General features: G+C 40.5%; 1 protein-coding gene across 10 annotated transcripts in view; it reads right to left on the bottom strand.

The window, feature by feature from the left end:
- KMT2A (lysine methyltransferase 2A) overlaps positions 1–25,654 on the bottom strand; it is an 89,390-nt gene that overhangs the window by 25,329 nt on the left and 38,407 nt on the right. For 9 of the 10 annotated variants that reach the window (XM_005299774.5, XM_065570267.1, XM_042851807.2 and 6 more), the window contains 19 exons: positions 20,553–23,221; positions 18,952–19,129; positions 18,293–18,527; positions 16,849–16,913; positions 15,278–15,649; positions 14,479–14,552; positions 13,236–13,364; positions 12,175–12,288; positions 9,843–9,989; positions 9,091–9,186; positions 8,002–8,122; positions 6,682–6,795; positions 5,739–5,923; positions 4,082–4,255; positions 3,076–3,186; positions 2,633–2,706; positions 1,995–2,188; positions 871–977; positions 26–163 (listed from right to left, as the gene is read on the bottom strand). In XM_005299774.5, the coding sequence (XP_005299831.2) occupies positions 26–163; positions 871–977; positions 1,995–2,188; positions 2,633–2,706; positions 3,076–3,186; positions 4,082–4,255; positions 5,739–5,923; positions 6,682–6,795; positions 8,002–8,122; positions 9,091–9,186; positions 9,843–9,989; positions 12,175–12,288; positions 13,236–13,364; positions 14,479–14,552; positions 15,278–15,649; positions 16,849–16,913; positions 18,293–18,527; positions 18,952–19,129; positions 20,553–23,221 (5,297 nt within the window). Of the gene's footprint in view, positions 1–25; positions 164–870; positions 978–1,994; positions 2,189–2,632; positions 2,707–3,075; positions 3,187–4,081; positions 4,256–5,738; positions 5,924–6,681; positions 6,796–8,001; positions 8,123–9,090; positions 9,187–9,842; positions 9,990–12,174; positions 12,289–13,235; positions 13,365–14,478; positions 14,553–15,277; positions 15,650–16,848; positions 16,914–18,292; positions 18,528–18,951; positions 19,130–20,552; positions 23,222–25,654 lie in introns of those variants that run through there. The other variant, XM_005299775.5, reaches the window with a different exon arrangement.

Below are 25,654 nucleotides of genomic sequence, written 5' to 3'. Positions count from 1 at the left end.
CCAAGCCACAGTTGCTTATACTCACCAACTGCTTCCCTCTGATCACAGCCATGTGTACATTTTTCAGAGACCCATCATCATCCTCAAACACTTCTGCTGACCATAGAGCACAGTTTACATGTGTCCATTCATTCTGGCCAATGTACAGGAGACGTCCAGCATCCTAAAGAAAAACATGTAATAAATAGTTTTTCAAAGATTCCTTAGGACAGTGGTTTTCAATCTTTTTTCATTTGCAGACTCCTGGGAGGTGTGCACTCCTTTCGAAATCTTAGACATTTCAACAAAGGTTGAAAACCACTGTCCTAAGGTACAGCAATGCACAAAGATCCCAGCAAATTTCCACTTGCACTGGATTTCAATCCACCCAAAAAGGAAGTTTAGCAAATTAGCAGTAATCTCAGTTTAAAAAAAGGACAGCCTAAATAGTAGTTAAGCTCCAATTTTAACCTGTTATATGCTCAATGTGCTATTGGAAGCTGAAAAATTAAACTTTTGTTTCTACAGGTTTTCTGTCTGTGTCCCAGAATCAGAAATTTCATCGGAAATAAATGCAGCTCATAATTTCCCTCTATGCATTATTTCGTGAACTCGTAACAAAAGAGTGACTCTTAAAATGCCAAAAAAATAAAAAATAAATAAATAAAATTAAATTAAATTTGGAATTAAAACCAAACCACACTCCTGATCAGAACAAACCAGGCTTAAAGAAAAAGGTTTTTTTGACCTAATGCAAGCAATACTACTTTAATATTAACTATGACCAGAGAAATCAGTAAGCATCTATCCTGTTACCAATGGCAGCTCAAAAGGACAATCCATCGTCATACTCTGTCACTATTATAGAGAGAGTGCTGTGCAGATACTTACGTTAGCACTATCATCACCATATTTCAGACAGAGTGCACACTGCCTATTGTCTTCCACATCAGGAGGTGGATTAAGTTCAGGGCTATCCTCCCGGCTTCTATCAGAGCCTTATAGCAAAAAGAAAGAATGTTTATTCTTGGCAACTGGTTCTTAAAGAGAGAGTGGGAGAGGGAAATACTTATTTAGAAAACTTGTCAGTTTAAGAGTTTTAAGTGCACAAATGTAGAAGAGTCAAATAGCAGCATATGCAGCTTTCATTACTAGCCTGAATGTTTCAAACCAAAGACCAGGGTCAGTAAGGCAGACCTCAGGGGCTACAGGGCCACTTTCTGGGGAGAAATGAACATGATACTGGCCATGGCTCAGCAGAGGAATCCCAGACAACTGTTCAGGTTAAGTTCTTTTAAGGTGTTCCTTTGCAGCCTCCTTTCAAGCCAGGCATTTCTATGTATTTGTCTCTTCCTGACCCAGAAGAGACAGGTAGAGGGACCAGTAGAATGTCAGGTCTCACACCTAGTCCCCTGACCTCCCCCTCCTCATGGGCAGGGAGAGAAAAAAGGATGAAGAAAAGACAGACACCACCCCAAGGGCTGAGACTTCCTGTGTAATAGTCCCATGATATAGGGCTGCTCCCATGACCAACTGGAGCCTCCTTTGATCTCGCTTGTGGTGACTATCCTTGCAGCTCCTGGTGTCCTTAATGGAGCTGTTCTTCTTCTGCCCCGGCACTGCTCTGCAACTTCATATTGCCTTCTGTATCGTGTCCCTGCCATTCTCCTCTCTGCCTCCCACCCCAGCAGCCTAGGTCCTGCTGCCCTCTTCTCCTCTCCCTACAGCCGGCCCTTGTGCCCAGTTTACTTGAGTGGAGCTGCCAGGATCCTGGATGTGCCTCAATCAGTTCCAGCAAACAGCAAATATGCTGATTGCTTGATAAGGGCTGAACTAGCAAGAGACCATGAACCCATTCACAGATTATTCAAATACACCCAAGAATTCTCTCAAAGAATGAACATGTACAAGTCTCCGTGTGGAGCTAATACAGTCTACCCCTTGGCTCTCAAGATTTTGGAGAAGGATGGGCACATCAGGGTTTGGGTCACCTCTACAGGGATCTGGTTTCTTACTAGAGATAGGTGGTGTCGGCGGATGCAGCGGAGTTGGTGAATCTGGTTCTCCAGGCCCTTTGGGTTTTGGAGCTGGAATGATTTTCTTCATCAAAGGGGGCTGTTCAGTGTGGTTATTCTCTTCACGCTCCTGCCACTGAGCATAATTATGGTCAAGTGAAGGGGGCAGCACTGCATTCGGCAACATCCCACTGCTGAAAATGTAAAGAGGAGTCAACGGTCAGACCTGGCTCTACCAAGTGACCTGGATACTGTAAACAACCTACAGTCTGTATCCAGTTACAGTTCCTTTCAATACTTAAAACCTGTATTCTGCTCTCAACTAATCACTACTACCAATCAGTTACATTTCAACATTTGTGTTGCTGTCGTCTGTTTCCTTCAGGGATGATATAAACACAGAACGAAGGCGATGCTAGACAGAGGGCAGCTCACACCACATCAGCACACACAAAACCAGGCTCTATATCATGCTTTTAGTCTCTCAGCTTCAGAAGCACAAAATGCATCCAATAAACCCATCTGGGAATTTGACTGTTTTTTTTTTACTACTAACTAACAGCATGTCTTGTTCTTTTTTTGCTTTGACAGCTGACAAACTGCAGGGTGCTGCTTCTGGATACAGAACAGTTACTTACTTGCTTGTTACTTTATTTGGCTCCCAAAACCTGGATTTTTTTACACTGAACCATGGAAAAACACGCTCCATTTGCTGAAATAAAAACAACGCTAAATTAAAATATAAGAAAATATTAATGAAAAGATCAAAGAAATTCATCCAAAATCCACAGCAAATGTGCAGATCTCAGGTCAGCCAAGAAGACTTCATTAAGGTTGAGAACTGTGCCAAGGTACTAACTTATTTCCCAAGGACAGCCAACTAACCAATAGCTTAACCAGAAAGATGCTAAGTACACAGAATGTGATGAACTCTTTGAATTCCAGTGGCAGCACAAACAGCTAATCTGGAAGTTTGGGAATCAAGGGACAAACTTTTTTTTTTATTTTTATTTTTTTAAATTTTAAAACAAAGAGGTAATTACGTAGAAAGCAGCATTTAAAAATAAACTGTATTCCTCACCCGAATAAAGAAGGACTTGACCATGCTATTAGCTTTTTTAACTTCAGGTTGCCCTCCATCTGAATTAATGGCTGCTTGAATAATCTTCACAATATCGTCACTAAATTCCAACTACAAGAAAACACACAGTTCATATCAACGTTACCCTCTTCTGCACACCTGCGCCATCTCCAAATTCTTAGTCTGCATGGTAAGCCCCCACGGAATGGGATGCTCCTCCTCAAAAGCTCAGATCTTGCCCCCTTTACACCTCAAGTTGCACAATGATTTGCGAATTGACTGGCGGGGTTGCTTCTAAGTGATGTGGAACTTTACATGATTTTCCCTCACCCAATACCAAGAGAAGCAAAACAGATCTTATGAGGTAACTAAACTGCCATTTTATACAGTGTCTTGGTCAAGTTTTGCGGTTATTTTAAAGACACACGGCCTGTGGTTGCAGTGGAAATAGAATATGCATTCAAAGGCAAGATTATCTTAAAATGAAAAAGCTTCTGAAAAAAATAAAATTGGTAAGATTATCACATTATTCAATGCTGGTTCCTTACATAGCAAGCTGATTCAGTTATATTAGCATTTTTACATATACTGCTCCCAAGACTCTCTTCCTTCTAAATATGAATAATTAATTTCCAGAGAACTCAGATGAAAACAAAATCAATGAAGTCACTGAGCTATATATATTTAGTTAGAAGTAACACACAAAAGGTATCCTCTCCTCCTGTTTTCTTGGATACAGATTTTTCACCAGCAACAGAAATAATTGTAACTAAATGCCTTCTCAGTGTAAAACAACATGCAACAAAATGGTGTAAATTTAATATTTTAAAAGCTTCCCTTTAATATTATTTAATATTTTTAAAAGTTTCCTTGTTCAATAAAGATCGGACTTAGGCATTCTATGAGCTACTTCACAAAGATGGCGTTATAGTCACCAGAAAAGGGGATTTATTATAACTGAGCAATTATAACAAGAATGAGAAGTTACCCCCTAACTTTGACATACCACGGAAGTGTAACCTCCTTGATCCATTTTTCTTTTCACTCCTTCCAGGTCCAGAGGCTGCTGCTCCTCCTGCTTGCTGACCTCTGTTAGAACAGGAGGATCTGGACCTTCGGGAGAACTTCTGGATGGGATACTCTCTTCTGTCTCAGGATTTAAATCCGGTGGTTTGGCTGCCTGTTAACATTCAAAGGAAAAGGACAAACATTCTATATCCAGCGTTATACTGAGTGAGAGTCACACTTAAAGGCACTAACTTTTTCCTGCAGAAATGAAGATAGGTGACAAAACAAAGTCACATGTTAGTAGGAAGAACAGTAGGCTCAATGGACAAAGCTCTGAGTCCTCCTCAAAAAAATAAATGGGAAAAATGACTCTCTTTTTAAACTGATTCCTACTGCTGACTTCTACCCTTACTCCTCATTCAGACATGGTCACCAAATTGTATTAAATAATTCACTGTGGAACTAAAATGTTGTGCAATCTACAATAATAATTCCTTTTGCTATTTCACGGTCATAATCTTTATTCTTTCCCCTCGCTCACACCCTCCTATTTATTATCTTTCTGTTTAGTGTCTAATTTAGACTCCTTCTTAAGGCATGAACTGATCATTTTTATCCAAAATAACATGCTCACCTATTGTGCTGTACAAAATAACTTTCTGGCAAGCTGCCAAAGTTTTGGACCAATTTTCAGACCATTCAGAAATGCAGCCACACAAATACATGCCTGCGGAACACCCTGCCTTCACGTAATACTTTGTACTTGTACATTGCTGTTCCTCAAAGTGATTTATAAACGTTAATTAAGCCTATTGTCATCCTGTGCGGTAAGTAATCAGACTCCATTTTACAGAAGGATAAAATGAGGTAGAGTGGGGAAGGGACTTATCCTGGGTTGCACAGTGGCAGAGTAGGGAATACAAAACAAGAGACCTAAACTTCCACTGCCCTATAATGTAGTTCCACAGTGTCACTTCACACAGGAAATGATAAGCATATGTGGGAAGTTTTGATATTTTATTATCCCATTATTGCAATTCAACCGTACTGTGCACAAAAGGGAGGCTATCCCAGAACTTTGGCAAAAAACACATGCATAACGATGCCTGGACAGGAAAGCAAAATCATTCGGCAGCAGAGCTTAAAATGAATACATTCCGAAATTTCACTGCTGAATTTAAGCAGCAACAAGACCCAATTCATAAAACACAGCTTTGTGAACTACACAGGGGCAATTCCCCGGCACCTCTGCAAGGATTTTCACAATTTATTACATTTCCTAGCATGGGTGCAAGTAGCCGCTTGTTCACGTGCAAAGGGCAGTGATCAGCTGTGGGAACACAAATTCATTTCCACAAGTCTGACCACTTTTTACAACCATAAAGTCTCCACCCTCAGTCAGAGACATTGTTACTGCTGAAGTCCCAAATTCCCCCTCTCCCTAAAACACCACTTGTCCTACACTAATTTAAAGATTATATATCCTTCATGTCTACCTACGTAGATTACCATATAAAATAAAAACTTAATTACATATACTTTGATTTATCAAGTACAATGAATCAACTTCCCAAAAGAAGACATCTAGCAACAGTAGAACTCAATCTGGAGATGGGCAACTCATAAAATTGTGCTCAACGCAGAGGTGAACCCACCTGTCTGTAACGTAGTAAGTGACTGGTAGTCCTGGAATTTAACAAGGCTGTTAAAACCTGCTTCAAAGAAACTTGCAGCTCCTTTTCCAGTGCCAGCCGCCATTCGGCAGGGTGCTGCTCTGTGCAGTTAATGCAAGTGTATGCCACACTCTCAGGAAGGTTAGAGAGGATTTCATACATCTCATCTGGAGACAAAAAAAAGTAACAAACACAACCTGAGCTGCTTAACTAGAGGAGTGGTAAAGGGAGAGGCCAAAAAAAAAAAAAGAAAAAAGAAAAAAGGAACCACTCTATATACCACACTTGCTTTGTCTAGCGATACCCAGTCTTTCCCATCAACAATCAATGGAGCTTGGCTGTTCTCAGTGGTGGCAGATGACAGAACAAGGAGTAATGGTCTCAAGTTGCAGTGGGAGAGGTTTAGGTTGGATATTAGGAAAAACTTTTCCACTAGGAGGGTGGTGAAGCACTGGAATGGGTTACCTAGGGAGGTGGTGGAACCTCCATCCTTAGAGGTTTTTAAGGCCCAGCTTGACAAAGCCCTGGCTGGGATGATTTAGTTGGAATTGGTCCTGCTTTGAGCAGGGGGTTGGACTAGATGACCTCCTGAGGTCTCTTCCAACCCTAATCTTCTATGATTCTATGATCTTTGCATAGAGAGTAACTGTGGAACTCAGCTACGGTGCTATTACGTTAGGTAGCTTGTGAAGGAGGATATCAAAATTTGCAGAAAACTGTCAGTATTAAACCTGGATTCAACTGTAGGAAGATCAATATTTTTCTTAAAATACCGCCCAACATACACTCTAGTAGTGAGGAATGTCTACAATTTGATCCCTGTAGTCTAGTGGCAACACCCATACATGGAAACTTTTAATGCAGCCATATTATTGGTCCAGGGGCCAAGGAGAGCCTGCTGAGTAGTAAAGACAATTTGCCTCACCTGAAAGATTTTCACATTTGGAGTGGACCCAGCGATCACACTTCCCACACTGCATCATCTTACTCTCATAGTCATCGTCATCATAGCACTTGTCACAGAGTGGGCAGAAGTTTCCTGTAAATAAGCCAGGACCTTCAATCATCATTCCAGCTGCTGCATGCACATCTCAAAGGCTGTCTGGCTGCTTACTATATTTCTGAGAAGCAAACCCACTGAAATCTTCCCGCACAAATGTAAACTGCTCCTACTTCTACCCTTACAACACACAGTAAAAATAAGAATGCCTACAAAAATACACTACAGTCCATGTGGGTCTTACAATTCCACTATAAGAAGGCACTACATTTTTACCTTTATTGCAAGATTTGTAACAAAATAAAAGACTGACCAGATAGCTTTGTAGGGAAAAGTGAGAAAGAGAAAAAGATATACTTCTACAGGCAAAATAAGACAGAAAAACCTATCCTGCTAATCTGGCAAGTGGGATAAACTTAATTTCCTACCAGGATCTAGTCATTTACCCCTCCCCTTATCATCCATACCCCTTAGATTCAGATCCTGAACTGACATGGGAGACTGAGGAAGAGGAAGAGGTCACCTAACCCAAAGTATTTGGTTTTTTAGCTATGTCTACACTACAGCCCATGCCAGCAAAACTTATGTTGCTCAGAGGTGTGAATATTCCACCCCCATGAGTGACATAAATTACACCAACATAAGCACTCATGTGCACAGTGCTATGTTGGCAGGAGAGCGTCTCCCACTGACATAGCTTATCCTGCTCATGGAGGTAGTTTTTTTATGACAACGGGAGAGCTCTGTCCCGTTGGCCTAGAGCGTCTTCACCACATGTGTTGCCCTGGCACAGCTGCACCACTGCAGTGCTATACATATAGACATGGTCTAAATCAGGCCATGATCCGGTCTTAAATTTTGTAGCCCCTTCTCCACTGCTGGTATGGATCTTTAGACAACAGTTCTGAAATAAACCCTGCAACAATTTATAGTGCTTATTATATGGAAGTCCCAAAGTCTGTCACTAAGAGGCAGTGTTGACTTTCCTTGGTTAACCACTGTAAAAAGCAACCCTACTTCCCCTGATTTCACATACCAAAAGCGTCCATAGTTTATGATTTCACTGGTTCTTGGCCATGACACTGGAGTGGCACTATAGCTTGGAATCAGCAACACTGCTCAACTGCCTCATAGGCCATCACTTCATTCTGTGATAACATTTCCTTACAATGGTTGTGATCGCCTTGCGAATAGCTTCAAACTACATTCACCATAAACAATGTTGCAACTGCAACTGTTTTGTACCTTTAGCAAAGAGTTTGGCACAATCATGACACAGTGAGAAGTCATGAGACCACTGTGCATCCCATCCTTTGCCTGGAGTTGTTGAACCACAGCTCTTGCAGCGAACACATTTGGTACAGATCTGTAAGAGGGGACAGAGATTGACAGGAGTTAGCATCTTTGCTATCTTCTGAGGGTTCTAAAGATCCATTTCACAATTTTTATTATTTAACGTGAGTGTGAGTGAATGAATCCCACATATATGCATCTCTGGGCCCATGTTAGATGGCTAGGCATTTCCCTCACTTCAGACAACATCGGTAGCAGAGAAGATGCTTCCCTCCTTATGGTAAAAAGCTGACCATGCAACAGAAAAATATGCTTTAGTCTAGCACTTTTGCCATTAGAAATTGTGGTACAATTAATCTCAAACCTTTCTTTAATTTGAAAAAAACAAACAAACAAAAAACAACCATGGTTTTGACAAGGACAAAATTCTTAAGACATTCAGTACAACCTCTTATTTTAGGCAGGGCTAATGTAGAAAGTTGACAAAGCCATAGGTATACTAGCATAAAACCCTTATTTATATTACAGTAGTATCCAAAATGTGCTAGCCACTGTGCAGAGGAAGACAGTCCCTTCCCCAAAGAGCTAACAACCTGAAATACAAGGAACAGTCTAGCACACTAATCCCATTCACACCCATCACCATACCGATGTCCACTGACAGTAATGTCAGAATGGAATCTTATGTGTTTACTTACTAATATAAGGGAATTCCCTGGCCCCTGTCCACACAGTTTGCTCAGGAGGATTCATAATAAGGCTAAAAGACAGGTGTCTCCTCTTGTATCCCTGTCCTTCTTCATTCACACAATGCTAGAGAGTTCATTCACCATGAGAGCATTCAAAAGCCAGTCTTTAATAATAAAACTTTTTCAAATTTACCTTATAAAACAGTAAGCACCCTTTAATAGGCTGTACACAGACTATGACAGAATTACAAATTCTAAGAAACCCCATCATGTATCAAAGATCTGCAGTTTGACTAGCTTGAGCTTTGGCTGGTAGCTCCTAATGACCATAAATCAAGCAGAGCAAACTCACCCAAACTTTCTTTTTCTTGGTGGGTTTTGTTGGGTAGTTTGGTCCCAGGCACTCAGGGTGATAGCTGTTTCGGCACTTATTACACTCCAACAACTGCTACAGAAATGCAAAAATCCATTTTACACTAGATTCAATATTCAGTGTGCCAGGAATAGGTCATATGTAAATTAGTCAATCTGAATTCACCAGAATGACAATCCTATGTTGTCACATGCACTGAAAGGTTCTTTATCCCAATACTAAGCCCACAAAACATACAGTCCTATATTAAATGATTTAAATAAATTAAACTAAACAGAGTTCCTGGAAGTAGGGAACTGGGATTGTTTAGTCTGCAGAAGAGAAGAATGAGGGGGGATTTGATAGCCGCTTTCAACTACCTGAAAGGGGTTCCAAAGAGGATGGATATAGACTGTTCTCAGTAGTACCAGATGACAGAACAAGGAGTAATGGACTCAAGTTGCAGTGGGGGAGGTTTAGGTTGGATATTAGGAAAAACTTTTTCACCAGAAGGGTGGTGAAGCACTGGAATGGGTTACCTAGGGAGGTGGTGGAATCTCCTTCCTTAGAGGTTTTTAAGGTCAGGCTTGACGAAGCCCTGGCTGGGATGATTTAATTGGGGATTGGTCCTGCTTTGAGCAGGGGGATGGACTAGATGACCTCCTGAAGTCCCTTCCAACCCTGATAGTCTATGATTTTATGATTCTATGATGGGCAAAGAAAACAGCACTCTCAAAATGATCACATAGTACCTTTGTTGCCTGATGCTGTCTTCCACATACATGACAGAACTTGCAACGACGACAGCACCAGTTTTCCAACTGGTCCTCCAGAGGGCGCTCACTCTCTTCTAAACAGAACTTGTGGAAGGGCTCACAACAGACCTGACAATACACAAACTACAAGGGGGAAAAAACATCAGCATGTCAAACACTGTTGACTTCTCAACCAAACCCAACTGCTCTCTATTCTGTTTCTAACCCTGGTTTAGAATTCACAGAACAAGTATTTGCATTCAAATATTTTACACTGGAATTCACACACAAACCACTTTAAGCACCCATGTCGCAGTTTTAATTGCACTGTTAAACAGAGTACCAACTGAAATTTATTAAATATTTTGGATGTTTTTCTATATTTTCATAGATATTGCATTCTGTGTTGTAACTGAAATCAAAGTGTATATTTTTTATTATAAATATTTGTACTGTAAAAACAATAAACAAAAGAAATAGTATTCTTCAGTTCACCTCATACAAGTACTGTAGTGCAATTTCTTTGTCAGGAAATGGCAACTTACAAATGTAGATTTTTTTTGTTACAGAACTGCAGTCAAGAACAAAACAATGTAAAACTTCAGAGCCTACAAGTCCATTCAGTCCTACTTCTTGTTCATCCAATTGCTAATACATACAAGTTTGTTTACATTTGCAGGAGATAATGCTGCCCTCTTCTGAGGCTACATCTACACTACAGGGGGGAGTCGATTTGAGATACGCAAATTCAGCTACGTGAATAGCGTAGCTGAATTCGACGTATCGCAGCCGACTTACCCCGCTGTGAGGACGGCGGCAAAATCGACCTCTGCGGCTTCCTGTCGACGGCGCTTACTCCCACCTCCGCTGGTGGAGTAAGAGCGTCGATTCGGGGATCGATTGTCGCGTCCCGTTGGGACGCGATAAATCGATCCCCGAGAGGTCGATTTCTACCCGCCGATTCAGGCAGGTAGTGTAGACCTAGCCTTATTTACACTGTCACCAGAAAGTGAGAATAGGCATTTCTATGGCATTTTGTAGCCAGCATTGCAAGGTATTTACGTGCCAGATATGCTAAACATTTGTATGCCCCTTCATGCTTCGGCCACCATTCCGGAGGACATGTTTCCAGGTTGATGATGATCATTAAAAAAAATGTGCTAATTAAATTTGTGACTGAACTCCTTGGGGGAGAATTGTATGCCCCCTGCTCTGTTTTGAACATGCATCGGTCCGCACTGCTTTGGATTGTTATTGAGCAGAACCTGTCATCAGCATGGACGCATGTCCCCTGGAATGGTGGCTGAAGCATGAAGGGACATATGAATCTTTAGCACATCTGGCACATAAATATCTTGTGACGCCAGCTACAACAGTGCATATGAACGCCTGTTCTCACTTTCAGATGACATTGTAAACAAGAAGCGGGCAGCATTATCTCCTGCAAATGTAAACTAACTTATCTGTCTGAGCGACTGGCTGAACAAGAAGTAGGACTGCGTGGACTTGCAGGCTTTAAAATTTTACACTGTAGAAAAAAAAAACTGCATTCAAAAATAAAACAGTATTAATTCTACATTTGTAAGTTCAACTGTCATGATAAAGAGATTGCATTACAGTACTTGTATAAGGTGAACTGAAAAATACCATTTTTTTATAGTGAAAATACTTGTAATCAAAAATAAATATAAAGTGAGCACTGTATACTTTGTATTCTGTGTTGTAACTGAAATCTACACATTTGAAAATGTAGAAAACAGCCAAAAATATTTAAATAAATGGTATTCTATTAATGTTGTTTAACAGTGCAAATTATCGCGCGGTTAATTTTTGTAATCGTTTGACAGCCCTACTCAGAAGTTTCAACTGGTGTCCTGTTCTGTCTAGGTGGTCACAAAGCACTACAGGTATTTTTTTCAGGGACAAACATATCCCCTACTGCATGAAACCTTTAACAGGCTGAGATACATGTGAGGCAAAATTTTCAAAAGCATCTAAGTCTCACTGACTTTCAATGAGATTTGTGTTCCCATGTCATGTTTGAAAATGGGACTTAGGTGTTTTTAAAAATGTTACCCTAATACCTAACATAGATCAGATCACTTCTTTTGGAGGACTACAGAACTCTTCAAACAGTAGCTGATTTCGTATACCACGTGTTTAGGTACTGTCGGACACAACAGGGTTAGCAAAGGATGGAGTTACAGCTTATAGCCTGAATTTCCTCTTGTTTAACATGATTTAACAAAAAAGGAAATGCATACACAATTGCTGAATACTTCGGTGCTTGTAAACATTCTAAGATCAACAGCAGAACAAAATGCTTTACCTCCACGTGTCCACTGCTGGCACAGAGAAAGCAGACCACCCTGGGAGTGATAGGTACCGAGGTCAGAATGCCTAGCCCACCCATCTCCCAAACGTTCTCCACTTCACAGTCCTCCTGAAAGCACAAAAGAGTACATCAAGCAGAAGAGAAATGCAACATTAGGAAAAAAAAAAAAAGTATAGCACAACATTTGCACAACTGCTGTTAGTCAGCGTACCTAAGCAGCTTCAGTTTCAAAACATTTAAAAACTCATACCTTAGGTCCAGTCATATAATATAAATTAAAAACAGAAGTCACATCTTACTAATTCTTGCTGAGTGGACCCACTGTAACTGACAGGTTTGTGTATTAGTTAGTGAATATAAGAAGGACAACATATCACAAGGCATACTTTATACACTAATGTTCACAATTCTATGTTTTGATTAGTCTAATCATACTTCACAGTTTACTGTAATATAGTTTATAAAAGTATGAAGTCTTAGTAATACAAGACCTCAGTACACCCTCTGCTTTTAAAACTTTTCTTGAGGGTCTGGAGAAGAGAGACTCCCACTCCCACGGTGGATTAGGAAAGTGCTGATTATGTTATATATTTAAGTGACTAATGTACAAAAAAAGATGCAAAATTCAACTGTTTAACTCCCGAACATATCCCAGTGCTGCTGTGAACAGCACAGGATTAACAGAATATCCAATTCTCTTTACTCAAGTAGCTGTCATGGTTTTACAGTTCCACCTTGATGAAATTACTTCCTTGACAATGCAACTCCTGTTCATCCGTTCTCGCTCTTATATTGAGAACTATGTTTAAAGTTCTAATAGTCTCTTCATCCAACACTGACATTGTAATAAAGAAGATGGAAGAACTTCCAACAGCAGAAAGACTTTTCAGAGAGATACTGAGGTTCCTACTGATATCATCTTAGAATAGAGCATACCACAGTACATCACTTACTAAAAAAGTTAAAAATAGCATTCCTGAGGGGGAAAACCGCTCCAAATGTTTATTTTACAGCCAATTACACTCAAAATATTTCCAAGATATTTTACCCCTTACCTTGAAGTCCACTCTGATCCTGTGGACCCCATCTGTAGGTGTCTTTTGCTTGGAACTGCTTCCATTTGACAGCGTACTGAGCAAATTCAGTGTGCTGTTCTCTGGCTTGTTGATTGGAGGAAGTTTTTCCTAAAGCGTAAAGAAAAGACATTTGCATTTATCCCAACCCCAAATAACTATTTTACGAAAGGATTGACCAGAGTAAATAAATCTTTGATAATTCTTATACAAAGAAGCTGAGTGCATCTCAGAACTAAGGTTCTTATAGAAAGTGTGAGCAGAAGATCAGTTTTGCACATCCTTTTTAGAGCACTTCATGCACAGAATTATGCTTGTCGTATTGCATTCTAAAATCACAACATTCTGTCATCCAAGACAATGCTGGTATTTAACTTACTATGTTGCGGCAACTCTGTGGGTAATCAATGTCTATATAAATTTTCCATTTTTTTTAAATGGAATTAAAAAATGGGCAGTTTTGTTTGTTTTTCAAAGGAAATTAAAAAAAAGCTGCAGTTACCAGCAGGGATAGCTCAGTGGTTTGAGCATTGGCCTGCTAAATCCAGGGTTGTGAGTTCAATCCTTGAGGGGGCCACTTGGGGATCTGGGGCAAAATCAGTACTTGGTCCTGCTAGTGAAGGCAGGGGGCTGGACTCCATGACCTTTCAAGGTCCCTTCCAGTTCTAGGAGATGGGATACCTCCATTATTATTATTATTATTATTTTGAAACATCACACTTGTTTTTAAAAATTAAAATTGTTCATATTTTGTTAGTTAAAATGGAACTCATTTTTGCAGTTACTTAGATTTCTTAGTAAAACAAGTTGACATGCATCAATTATGTCTTAAATGCATGTTGTGTAATTTGGGAACTTGGTACAATGGAGGTAGGAGGAGCCTTTTACATCTGTAAGGCTTGTCTGGAGGGGTAAGAAACTGCAAACTCTGCCCTTGGGACAAGTAATGGAAACTTCTTCCTTTAAAAGTGTTTAAAGGATCTGGAAACATGATAGAAATCAAACTGAAGTCTATTTTAGATTGACATTCCAGGGGCAAGAAACTGAATTTAATTCTGATTGGGTTTAATTCTAAAAATGCTGGTCACACTAATAACTTTACCTAATCATGAAAAGCCCACAACAAGGTAAGTTAGGGTTGCACACCTGTATTTGACAATAGAAACTAATTTTGAAATTCTTGTAATTTGCTGAATATGTAGTAAAAAAACAACAACAATCTCACCTTTTCTTTTGGTTTCTGTTTCACAGGGAAACTTGGACGGGGAGTAACTTTCTTCTGTTTGCTTTGCTCTATGCCTAGGGAAGGAAAGAAAAATCACGTTTAGATCTTGGAATGAATAACCACTTCCAGGAAACAGAAGAGAAATAATGCACTTGAGGAAAAGATATTTTAGGCCTTGCTCCCTGATCTGCCCAATCTTTACTCCCAACTGTTCCCTTAACTCTTTTAGTGACTAAACACCACCATTTATGCTTTATGCAGCCTCCTAAACAACACAGCAAACATGCACTCCCCACAAAACACTCCTGAAAACCCACCTGATTCCCCAGAGCATAACACATGCAACACTGACAGACTGCCTCAAAACTGCCCATATAGTAACAATCCATATCTGTTAGACTACACTTTTTCAGGTAGGGATTCTTGACTTTGTTTAGCACTTTCACTCTACTGTGATGTGCCACTATGGATAATAACAAAAGTTTAACTAAACACTATAAATCTCTGTTTTAAGGTTACCAGGGTTTGAATGGAAAACTAAAACATACAGATAAGACATCCTTATCCCTTCCCACACACACACATTAAGTTTAATATAAAGAAATCCAATTTAAATAACAAACAACTCCCAAAACATTTTAGAGTGATACCACCAGTATATAAAATATTTTCCAGTTTTATACTGTTCAATGATGTTTAATAGCCAATATACAATACTCTCAGTTCTTACATAATAATCTAGTTTTTAGTTTGTTTTTGAACAAGTGACTGATAATTTTCATTACATTTGTTCATTTACCTAATTCTGGTAGGGGTGTCTGTTTTTTCTTGGGCTCGCTAGGTATGGTTTTAGATACTTCTTTTTTCAGTGGTCCTGAGCTAGGCGGCTGACAAAGGGGAACTTGCAATGGCTGAGGTGCCTGTTTGCCAGTTTTTCTGGCACCAGAAGCAGTGACCTGTTTGGACTCCAACACTGGGACAGAGGTATTTCCCTCTTCATTTTTCTCCTCACTTGGCTTTCGGGCAGGTTCACTGCTCTTCTTCAAGGCATTATCTTCTTTTGCTAAAACAGTCTGAGGAGCTGGTTTCTGTCCAGAATCCACTTGGTTCTTCCCAGAATGGCTCTCTTTCTTTTCATTGGTCTTGGATTTCTTCTCTTTCTTTTTCACAACTATGAAACAAAAGATAGGAAGTAAATTATCAGTTTTCACAATGGAGAGAAGTGAACAGCAGGGTCCCTAAAGGATTTGTACTGGGTCCTGTCATGTTCAACATATTCATTAATGGTCTGGAAAAGGGGGTGAATGGTGATTTGACAAAATTTGCAGGCGATAAAAAATTATTCAAGATTGTTAAGTCCAAAGTTGATTGTAAGGAAATACAGAGGGATCTCACAAAACTGGGTAACAAATTGGCAAATGAAATTCAAACACTGATAAGTGCAAAGTAATGCACATTGGAAAAAATAATCCCAAATATACATATACAATGATGAGTTCTACATTAGCTGGTACAAGCCACGACAGATCTTGGAGTCATTGTGGATAGTTCTTTCAAAACAGCTCAATGTGCAGCAGCAATCAAAAAGGCTAACATGCTATGTTAGGAATTATTAGGACAGGGATAGAAAATAAGAGAAAAATATTATAATGACAATATATAAATCCATGGCATGCCCACATTTCAAACAGTGTCCAGTTCTGGTCACCTGATCTCAAAAAAAACCCACAGTGGAACTGGGAAAGGTTCAGAGAAGAGCAATAAAGATGATCAAGGGTATGTAACAGCTTCCATATGAGGAAAGACTAAAATGATTAGAGCTGTTCAGCTTGGAAGAGAGATGACTAAAAGGGTGGAGGTCTCTAAAATTATTAATGGAACAAAAAGAATGAATCGAGAGGTGTTATTTACACCCTTTCCTACAATACAAAAAACAGAGGTCACCTGAAGAAATTAATAGGCAGCAGGTTTAATACAAAGAAGAGGAAGTACTTTTTCACATAGCTTATTGTCATGGGATGTTGTGATGGCCAAAAGCATGACTAGATTAAAAAAAGAACTGGATAAAGTTCACGTAGGGTAGGTCCATCAATGGCTATTAGCCAAGATGGTCATGGACGCAAATCCACAGTCAGGGTGACCCTAAACCTCTGACTGACAGAAGACAGGAATGGATCACTCCATAATTGCCCTGTTCTGTACCCTCCCCTGAAGCTCTGGTATGGGCTACAGGATCATGCTCTCTGCAATAATTTTGTCTGAGACGCATCTTATGTCTTTGGCTCTACTGCTCAATGCAGCCACAAAAGCTTCAGATATGAATTTAGTACCCACTTCTCAAAAAGATGGTCCATTATACACACTGCATACCTTTAGCTTGCTTCTGGAGATAAGCTTTTGAAGGCATCCATTGCAGATTCTGGCATTTCCTCATCCTGAGATGAAAGGGATAAGTTGGAACAGTCAGAAACTGATATACGACAGCAGCACCCTTCAGCAGGGTTTGCTGCTGAAAAAGCCTTTTCACCAGTCAATATTCCCATTACCATTTTTGAACCATTCATTTTTTCTTCAAAAGTGTTAAGACTGAGGAATCCTAGAGTTTCTTTTTGGCTTATAATTACTACAATCATCCAATGCAAAGGTATGTGAATAGTGCCACAAGAAACAGAGTGGCTCTGTCAGCATCATGGTGATATCTCTATCAGTTCCCTTTCTCATATACTAGGATTTGAGAGGCACAGAAGATCTGGAAAACAATGTCAAATCCATCAACTGCAAGTTCTCTGAATTTTGATTAAGGCTAATTAGGGTAGGGCCAACCATTTGGTGACTTAATTTGGACTTGGTTCATAAGAATGGAATCCCTCCCACATGGGAACAGCCCCTTCATTTATACAGAGTGGGATGAGATAAGGTCATCAAGTTGTTATTTTGCCATAACTTAAATTCCTAGATTTCATATAAAATTAAGAATACAATATCTGTTGTCTACTGAATTAGCGTTTGTTTCTCCTTTAGCTCTTGCAGCAGGACCCCGGGTTTTGAAACCTTGTCCACGGCCAGGGCAAAGCTGCTTGGAGACAGACTACTTACGGATTGTACTCTGCAGACTGTTTTCACACAGCTGCATGCTATGCAGCAATTCTCACAGCTATACTTTATAAATAGCCTTCATATCACAACAATCTTTATTTATGCCACTTCACTTGCTGCCTTCTCAAACAGATTATCCAGGCTGGTAAAACCAGTCTAATGCAGTTACTGTAGAGAGGAGGAAGGTAAGTTCCAAATCCAGGGATGTTTGTACACAAAAATGTTTAGATGAACTGATAAAAAGGATCAAGAAACAAAAGTGATATTTTTCAGCCAATGTCCAGAGTTTCCTTCACTGCATGTTAAATACACACTGGATATCATATGCTGCAAGAAATCCACTTCTTTATATATTATCTGAGAAAATAAATTTCAATCTTGCCTAATTATTAAATTACCTATAAAGTATCAGTGCATTTTGCTATATCACATGCCTTACAATCCTCTCAAGTTTTTTTAGGAAGTGCAGTAAAGCAGGGGGAGCAGTAGAGAAGAAGGGGTGTCCACAACTCAGAGCAAAAATACTCCAGCAATTTCCTTTTCTTTTGTCCTTTACCTACCTCTACCCAACACCAGCCAAGACTGAACAAAAGGGATTCCCTTCAAAGCCTGTCAACTCTGCTTCTAAGCAGTGAATGAGAAAATCTCCACCTATAATCCCAGGGCTTCCTCTCTCAACGCAAGGGTTAGCTAAACAGCTTGTCAAATATACACTTACTTGCAGCACTGTTTCTTTATGTTGCGCCCACCAAACTTCGGTTTGTCTAGACAGTTAGTACAGACACCACAGTCCTCTGGAACCTGGCAGCCTGGGCACTGCCCACAGCGCCTTGAGCGCCGACCTTTCTTCACTGGAGGCTCTTGGGGTGCCTTGTTTCTGGTAACTGGCTTAATTGGTTTGATAGGTGGAGCAAGGGGTTCAGCCTCTTCTGAGCCAGCTATTGATGACTTATCTGTCAAAAAAAATCTGCTGTGAATTCAGCGGCCACCAGCACCATTTCAGAAGTCTTAAGTTTACTCAGAAATCATCCATCCCATCAAAAGTGTAAGGTCATCCTCAGAGGCATACAAGTTGAGTGTTTTTTGTTTAAGATTTCAGATGAGAAAAACTTATAAAACTTTTGTGCCATGAAATATCAAATGAACAGAGGTCAACGGATTAATGAATTACCTTTTAGACTGGAAGTTTATTAAAAATATCTGATATCTGTTTAACTCAGACCTTCCCCTGTATAATCTTATGCAGCATGTTGTCCATTCTATAGAAACATATATTCAACCATATAAGTATTGCCCCACAAGAAACTAAACTAATGGGCAACAGCATCAAAATTTTGTATGAATCCACAGACCCCAAGATGAAAATCTTGAACTTACCATCATTTCCCATGGAAGACAATATCTTCTCTCGTTCTTCCCATGGTAAGGCACTCAGAGTAGGCATGTCATCAGGAAACACTGCCCGCTTACGGCCTAGTGCTACAGCCGCCCTCCTGCAGACATGTTTTATTCGTGGTCCTCGCACTGAAGTCTCTGATGAATCACTCTCTTGACCCTAAGTTTCAGGTGTGCAAGAACACAGGCATTTCTGAAGAAGGATTCTGAGTGAACTTGGAAAATACCACACGCACACTTAAAGAAAAAGGTAGTGGTTAAAACCAAACGCTCAAACTGTAGGTCACATAAGAATCTGAGAGTCAGCTATAGTTTTCATAGCCTCCTTCCCAGTGAAGATGTACTTTAGAGAACAGTAAAGCAGAACGCTTATTATGTTTACTAGAGTTCCATAACCAATTTTAACCTCTTACTTCAAGGACCTGAATTCCTTAATACTATATACTCATGTAAAATGCATCAGTACCAAAACATCAGAGCTGGCACGGATAATTAGGATAAAAGAGGCTAAAGCATCCTACCAGTCTAATTACCCTGACAGAGAAGTGAATCAGGCTGTTTGAAAGCCTTGTAGTCAGTGGGACATATGAAAATAAGGCTGTATTCCCCCTTATAAGGTTCTAGAAATTACAGCACAACCAGCCTCTAATCCCTGCTGTTAAAAGAAATCGAGTAATTTAATTTTTTCTCCCAGGATTTGCCCCCCAAAGATTCAGGGCTATTTCTGATGAACAAATATACTCCCATAAAGTTGAATTTTAGGAACAAGTAATTTTTCCCTAATGTGAAACTGGCCAACAGTGCATGGAGTGGTATAGAGTAGACAAGTGGGAGGGTTCAGAACTTGATGGCAGGGAGAAAAACTTTGGAGGTTTTCTACTGAAAAAAATATATTTTCCGCAATTCCTGAATGTTACCACTGACAGCAGGCCAAATTCTGGTTTAAACCAAAATAGGAACCACTACCTGAAAATGTGTCTGTATGATGTCTACTTTTTTAGTAGCCAAAATGGACTACAGTGAGAGCATTTGACAGAACACTGGGGCCAAGAAGGAGGGATGTGTGAGGTCCCATTCCTTTAGACTCAAAATCCCATGGGATCTCACTTCCATCCCACGAGACCGAGATCATGGCAATACGCACCTTAAACAAAAATCAGATAAGGACCACTGTCATTTTTGGATGTCAGCTTTGTAAGCAAGTGGGGTACCAGAAACATAAATCAAGGGGCCAGAGATGACTATATGATTTGCCATAGCCTTGCCTTTATAAGCTCAACATACACTAGATGAACATCTCCACCAGACTTCGCCAGAAAAATCTACTAAGCAATTACACTGCACCGTTCTCAGAAAACGTGTGCAACTCCATCCTGAACTGACTCCAGCAGCTTTATCTCCCCCTCAACTTCTGCCCAGTGCTTCTCGTTTTCAAATTAGTTACCATCTGTTGCTCTAACAATTATTCAAATTAATATGCTATTTGTTCTCTTTCAGCATCTGAATGACATTAACAATTTTCAATCCAAGTACAAAACAAAATGCACTGTAAAGCCCGCTCATGAATAAGTCTGAAAGAATACCTGGGCTTTTGGCTGATCCGCTTGTTTGAGGGATTTGCTCTTCTCAATCTTGTACAGCTGGGCTTTAGCCTTTTTTAGGAGACTGGCCACCCTCTTATCGGTCATTGGAAGTTTGTCCGCTTGAGCCAACATCGAGCTGATGGAGGAAGTGGAATGTTTAACAGTGCTTGACGAAGGAGCAGAGAGGCGTAGGGCTTTGTCTTTCTCCAGGGGCGGAACAGTGGGGCTTAGATCTAGATCGGATTTTTCTAAGCCCCCTCTACTTTTCTTAGGCATTTTGGTTTTGCCAGCTGTCATATCTACAAGAGCCACAGCGGCAGCATCTGCTACAGGATCTATTGCTGTAGACTTCTTCCGCCCTGCAGCTTTTTTAGCGGAAGATGCTGCTGCAACATCTTCATTAGCTTTTTCTTTGGACACTCTACCTACAGGAAATAAAGCGGAGCTACTTTGAATTTCTAACCCTTTTTTCCTTTTCTCTTTTCTTGATTCGCGTTTGTTCTCTTTTTCTCGCTCTCTGTCTTTCTCTCTGCTCTTGTCCTTTTCCACACTTTTGTCAACGTCTTTATCTTTGGACAGTTCCTCAGTAGCCCTGTCTTTATTTCTCCCTCTCTCTGTCTGGGGACTTGGTGTGAACCAGGGAAACAGAGGAGTAGGATTAGTGGATGAGAAAGGCTCAGTTGGAGTGCTGATCTGCTTCCTTGGTCTCTGGCTTCTCTCTGCTGATTCCCCAGACTGGGTCAGGGGAGGGGAAGAAAAAGTAAAAGTTGAGTTTAAGGCACTAGTGGCAAGAGAACTAACAGACATGCTAGTTAGTGAGGAAGAGACAGAAGATTGAGGGGTGAGAGTTGTCAGGTCAGAGGTACTAAGTCTTCCACTTCTTGTCCTCATGGAGTGCGAAGGAGATCTGGGTTCTGATCGGATCGGGCTAAACACTCTTCTCTTTCGTTTCCTAGAAGATATGCCTGTCACAGAAGTTCCTGCAGTGGTTCGACTAACAGATGAAGGCAAGGTTACAGATTCAAAAATTCTGGAGTGGGCCTCACTTGGAGTGAATCTTGGAGCTCGAAGCAGAGGACTTCTTTTGTGCATATCAAATCTTGTTCCAGAATGAAGAGCAGAAAACAAGCGAGCTGGAGCCGTAGCACCAGATGCTGAAAAACCAGATGCAAAGCCAACATCCTCTGGCGTCAGTGGTGGGGGTCTAAAGTTATCAAATACTGGTTTACGGATGAGACCTTCTTTGGCATACTTTGCTGAGGAAAAGTACTGTGGTTCTGACCTAGAATGCTTCAGAGAGGTCCACCTGAATGTTGGTTCTCGTAGAATTGATTTCCGTTTCTCTTGCATGGGTGCAGCAGAGGTGGGCAGAAAAGGTGAAGCCAACGGTATTGTTGGAGGCATAAGCCACGGCGTGTGGTCTGAGATGCCAGTAGCAGGCTGTAAGGGTGGGGGAGGAGTGAGCAGAGGTGGAGGAGGAGAGGAAGAGGACTGCTGCTGGGACACACTTTGCAAGGTCGACAGTTTTTTAGCTGCCCTTTGCCCGAAACTCCTTTCTGACATTGAAAACCTCCTGCTTCTCCTATCACCGTTATCAGTTTCAGGGGACTGAGAAATAGGTAAAGGGGTATGAACTTCTGGAGTATTGCTGCGCTCTTCGGAAAGTGCCTGCATCTCCTCGGACGCCTGAGAGTCGGTAGATGTATCTACACTAGGACTACTAGATCGTGAGGAATCTGAAGACATCTGAGATGAGTGCTGAGAAGCCGCACTTGATTTTTCACTGGACCCACAAGATGTAGCACTAAACCTGCTGTTTGGTGTGGACTCTAGGCGAGCTATTTTAATAGGAGGATCATAGTCTTCATCTTCAATGAATCGCTTGGGTGTTTTAATGATCCGCGAAGAGATAGCACTCACAACTGGCATGATGAACTGCCGGATGTTTTTGAGCTGAGTTCTTCCCTTTCTACCCTGCAGTTTAGCTGCTTCTTTCTCAATCTTCTTTTGTGCCCCCTTTTTAGCCCTCTGCAAGAGTTGCTTAGCAATTGTTGCATCTGTCCTCTTGGTAGAAGGAATAATCCTAACAGGCTTAATCCTGCGGGGGCTCTGTCTGACAGCAGTCTTTTCTTCTTTTGTAAGTGGTGGTGTGCCATCTTTCTCCTTACGTACCCTCTGGGGTTTCTCCAGCTGTGAATTAATGACTAGTGGTGAGGCAGTCTTTAAACGTTCCGAAGACGGTGGCCTTCCTCTCCTGCGCACAATCTGAACCGCTTTCCTCCCAATCTGAAGTTTCCCCCCAGTCTTGAATTTAGACTTCAGTGGGGAGAGTTTACCAGTTCGTAACTTCTTGATTTTTGCAGCATGCTGAAATGTAGTGGACGGTGCCCTTTTTATTTTCTTCAGATTCTCTTTTGTTTCTTTGCTCCCCTTATGAATATCTGATGTGTCCTTTACTTGTGATAACTTGAACTTCACACTACTAAGAGTTGGAGGTCTTCCTCGTCTCTTTTCCCCACTTTTAATTTCCTTCTTCTTTACCTTTTCCATGGACATGGTTTCAGACTTGCTCAGGGGAGAACACACTGACGAAGAGTCTGAGTGTGCAGCTGAACTTGGATCAGGACTGCTTCTGGGTCTCCTACGAGGTTTTCGTGGACTAGACTTCACTGAGGGGGAAGTAGAGAATGCAGAGCACATGTTAGGCTTTTCTGTATGCTGTTACAACACTATCCAGGTCACATTTGACTTTATTCATCACAAGTAACTTTACATGCATAGAACAAGCTACCATAATTTTGATCCACCAACCCACTATGAATACAACTTATTAATAAGAACTGTACATAAAAGGGTTCTGCCACAGACAAACAAAACACTTCCCTTATAATAAAGAGCTTATTTTCCAAAACGTACTTTAAGTACAAATATCTTTCCTCCAAAAGAACTTTTACATTTATAAAAACAAATACCAAAAACAACTTTTTGAAGGGAACAGTAACTCCCAAGATCAACTTTCCTGAAACATCATATACAAAGAATGAAAAAAGTTCAAAACTAGTTCATTTAAAAAAAAATATTTTTCTTGGTTATCATCCACTCCCACTGCTAATACAAAGGCCACCCCGCCAAGAATAGCATTTGGGAAAAGCGTGAATCAAAACTGATATTTTACTAATTCAAGATTTTGTTTTAATTTTGGAGTAAATTTAGTGCTTGTGACTACACTCGGAACTGGTGTCAGGCATGTGTTGTGCAAGATTTCATTATCCACTTCTGCCAATGCACCTTAATCTCAACCTATAGTCCACACTGGGTCCCCACACAGCTCTCCCAATGCACGTCAGCGACTACCGGAGACATTCACATGATTGTAGTACAAAGTCTCTCCTAAGCAGACATTGTTGTCTAGGCCAAGCTGGGTAGAATATTGTAATGGGGACATTTATCCATTCAAGTCTAGGTTAAGACGATCAAACTCATTCACTTGCAACCAAATCAAAATCTGAACGTAGGGCTCCAGAGCTGAAAGGAAGTATAATAAGCTATTGCACCTTTCTTCACAAGCCCTCCATCTTTGTTTGGTTTCACACAAATTCAAATGTTGAATAGTTTCATATCAAGGATGTACCATTGGCTCACTAAATCAGATCAGAGACACTAAACAAAATGGAGTTAAAAAACCCAGATTAGGCAGTGTTGATTGCATATCAGAAGGGTTACCCTTATTAAGGCTTACTTTTGTGTCAGTATTTCAGAGAAATGCATCATATCTTCATTGGCAAGTTATGTTCACCCATCACTCCCTTTGGCTACTTAAGCCTACCATAGGGTTGGACACACTCATAAAACTAGACCATCATTAGCAAAAGACACCTCATCACACCTTCAGTTAAGGCATAAATTTACTCACATTTCATTTGTTAGTCTCCCTTCAAATGTTAGTCTAACCTTCTAATATCAGTTTCACTCTCTCTTTCCCACAAAACTTCCCTGCTTCATGATAGATCAGACAGACAGACCATGATAGAGTCAGTTCTAAACAGTTGCCGATTTGAATCAAAAGACTGGATGTAGGTTTTATTTTGTTGTTCCACAAACACATACAACTTTTAGGTAAGATGGAATTGTCTCTAGGTCTCCAAAAGAAAGCATGCCATAGTATCAAAGTAGCATGGAAATGGGGAGTACAAGGAACTACAGTGAATCCATTTCTTTCTGATGGAATGAAGTGACTCCCAGCCAAAAAACATGCACAGGATTTGCCATCTTCATAGTGGACTTGAACCTGACCAATTTTCATGGCTTCTCTGGTTCCAAGTGTCATCTCCTGTTAAACTAAAATTCAAAAATTCTTGAAAACATCCTCCTAATGGAAAAGGAAGTTCACTCCCTCAAAGTCCTTAAGGTTTTTTAGAAATAAACTGAAACCTACGTATGCCAGGCTGGTACTTGGAAAAAGCAATTGTAGACTTCTTTAAATTACATCTTGATGATGCTACTACTAGAGTTTAAAGAGCACTGTGTGCATGCTCAATCGTATGATTTCAGGGCCATTCTCTCAAAAAAAATGTAATGTAATGAGAGGGGAGGAAAAAAAGGTTACAACTTTTTTTTAGGGCCACTGCTGCTACATACAACTGAGTAGCAATTGTTTGCAGAGGGGTTTCCACAATATTAGGTTAGTACCATCATTAGTACCGGGATCAACTGGCTGTTGAGATTTTCCACAATAAAACTAATGCCAGACAGATAATATGATGTACAATCAGCTGGAATAGGTTGAGTGCTAGTGTATTAGACATCTGCATAAATTTCACAGGATCTCTTTATCTCCTTCCCCCACACTTCCACCCACTGCCACATACCCAGCATGTAGAACTGGAATTGAGGCAGAATGGGAGCTCCCCACCATCCTCACTTGGTATTTCTGGAAATAAATAGATTGTTGCCATTTTCTAAGATAATACTTAATCCTGCCATGAGTGCAGGGAACTGGACTAGATGACCTCTCAAGGTCCCTTCCAGTCCTATGAGTCTATGATTTTTCAGGTTTGAGCATTGGCCTGCTAAACCCAGGGTTGTGAGTTCAATCCTTGAGG

The sequence above is a fragment of the Chrysemys picta genome, chromosome 16, assembly GCF_011386835.1.
Source record: "Chrysemys picta bellii isolate R12L10 chromosome 16, ASM1138683v2, whole genome shotgun sequence".
In the NCBI taxonomy this organism is placed as follows: domain Eukaryota; kingdom Metazoa; phylum Chordata; order Testudines; family Emydidae; genus Chrysemys; species Chrysemys picta.
This window is presented reverse-complemented; position numbering and strand designations above follow the sequence as displayed.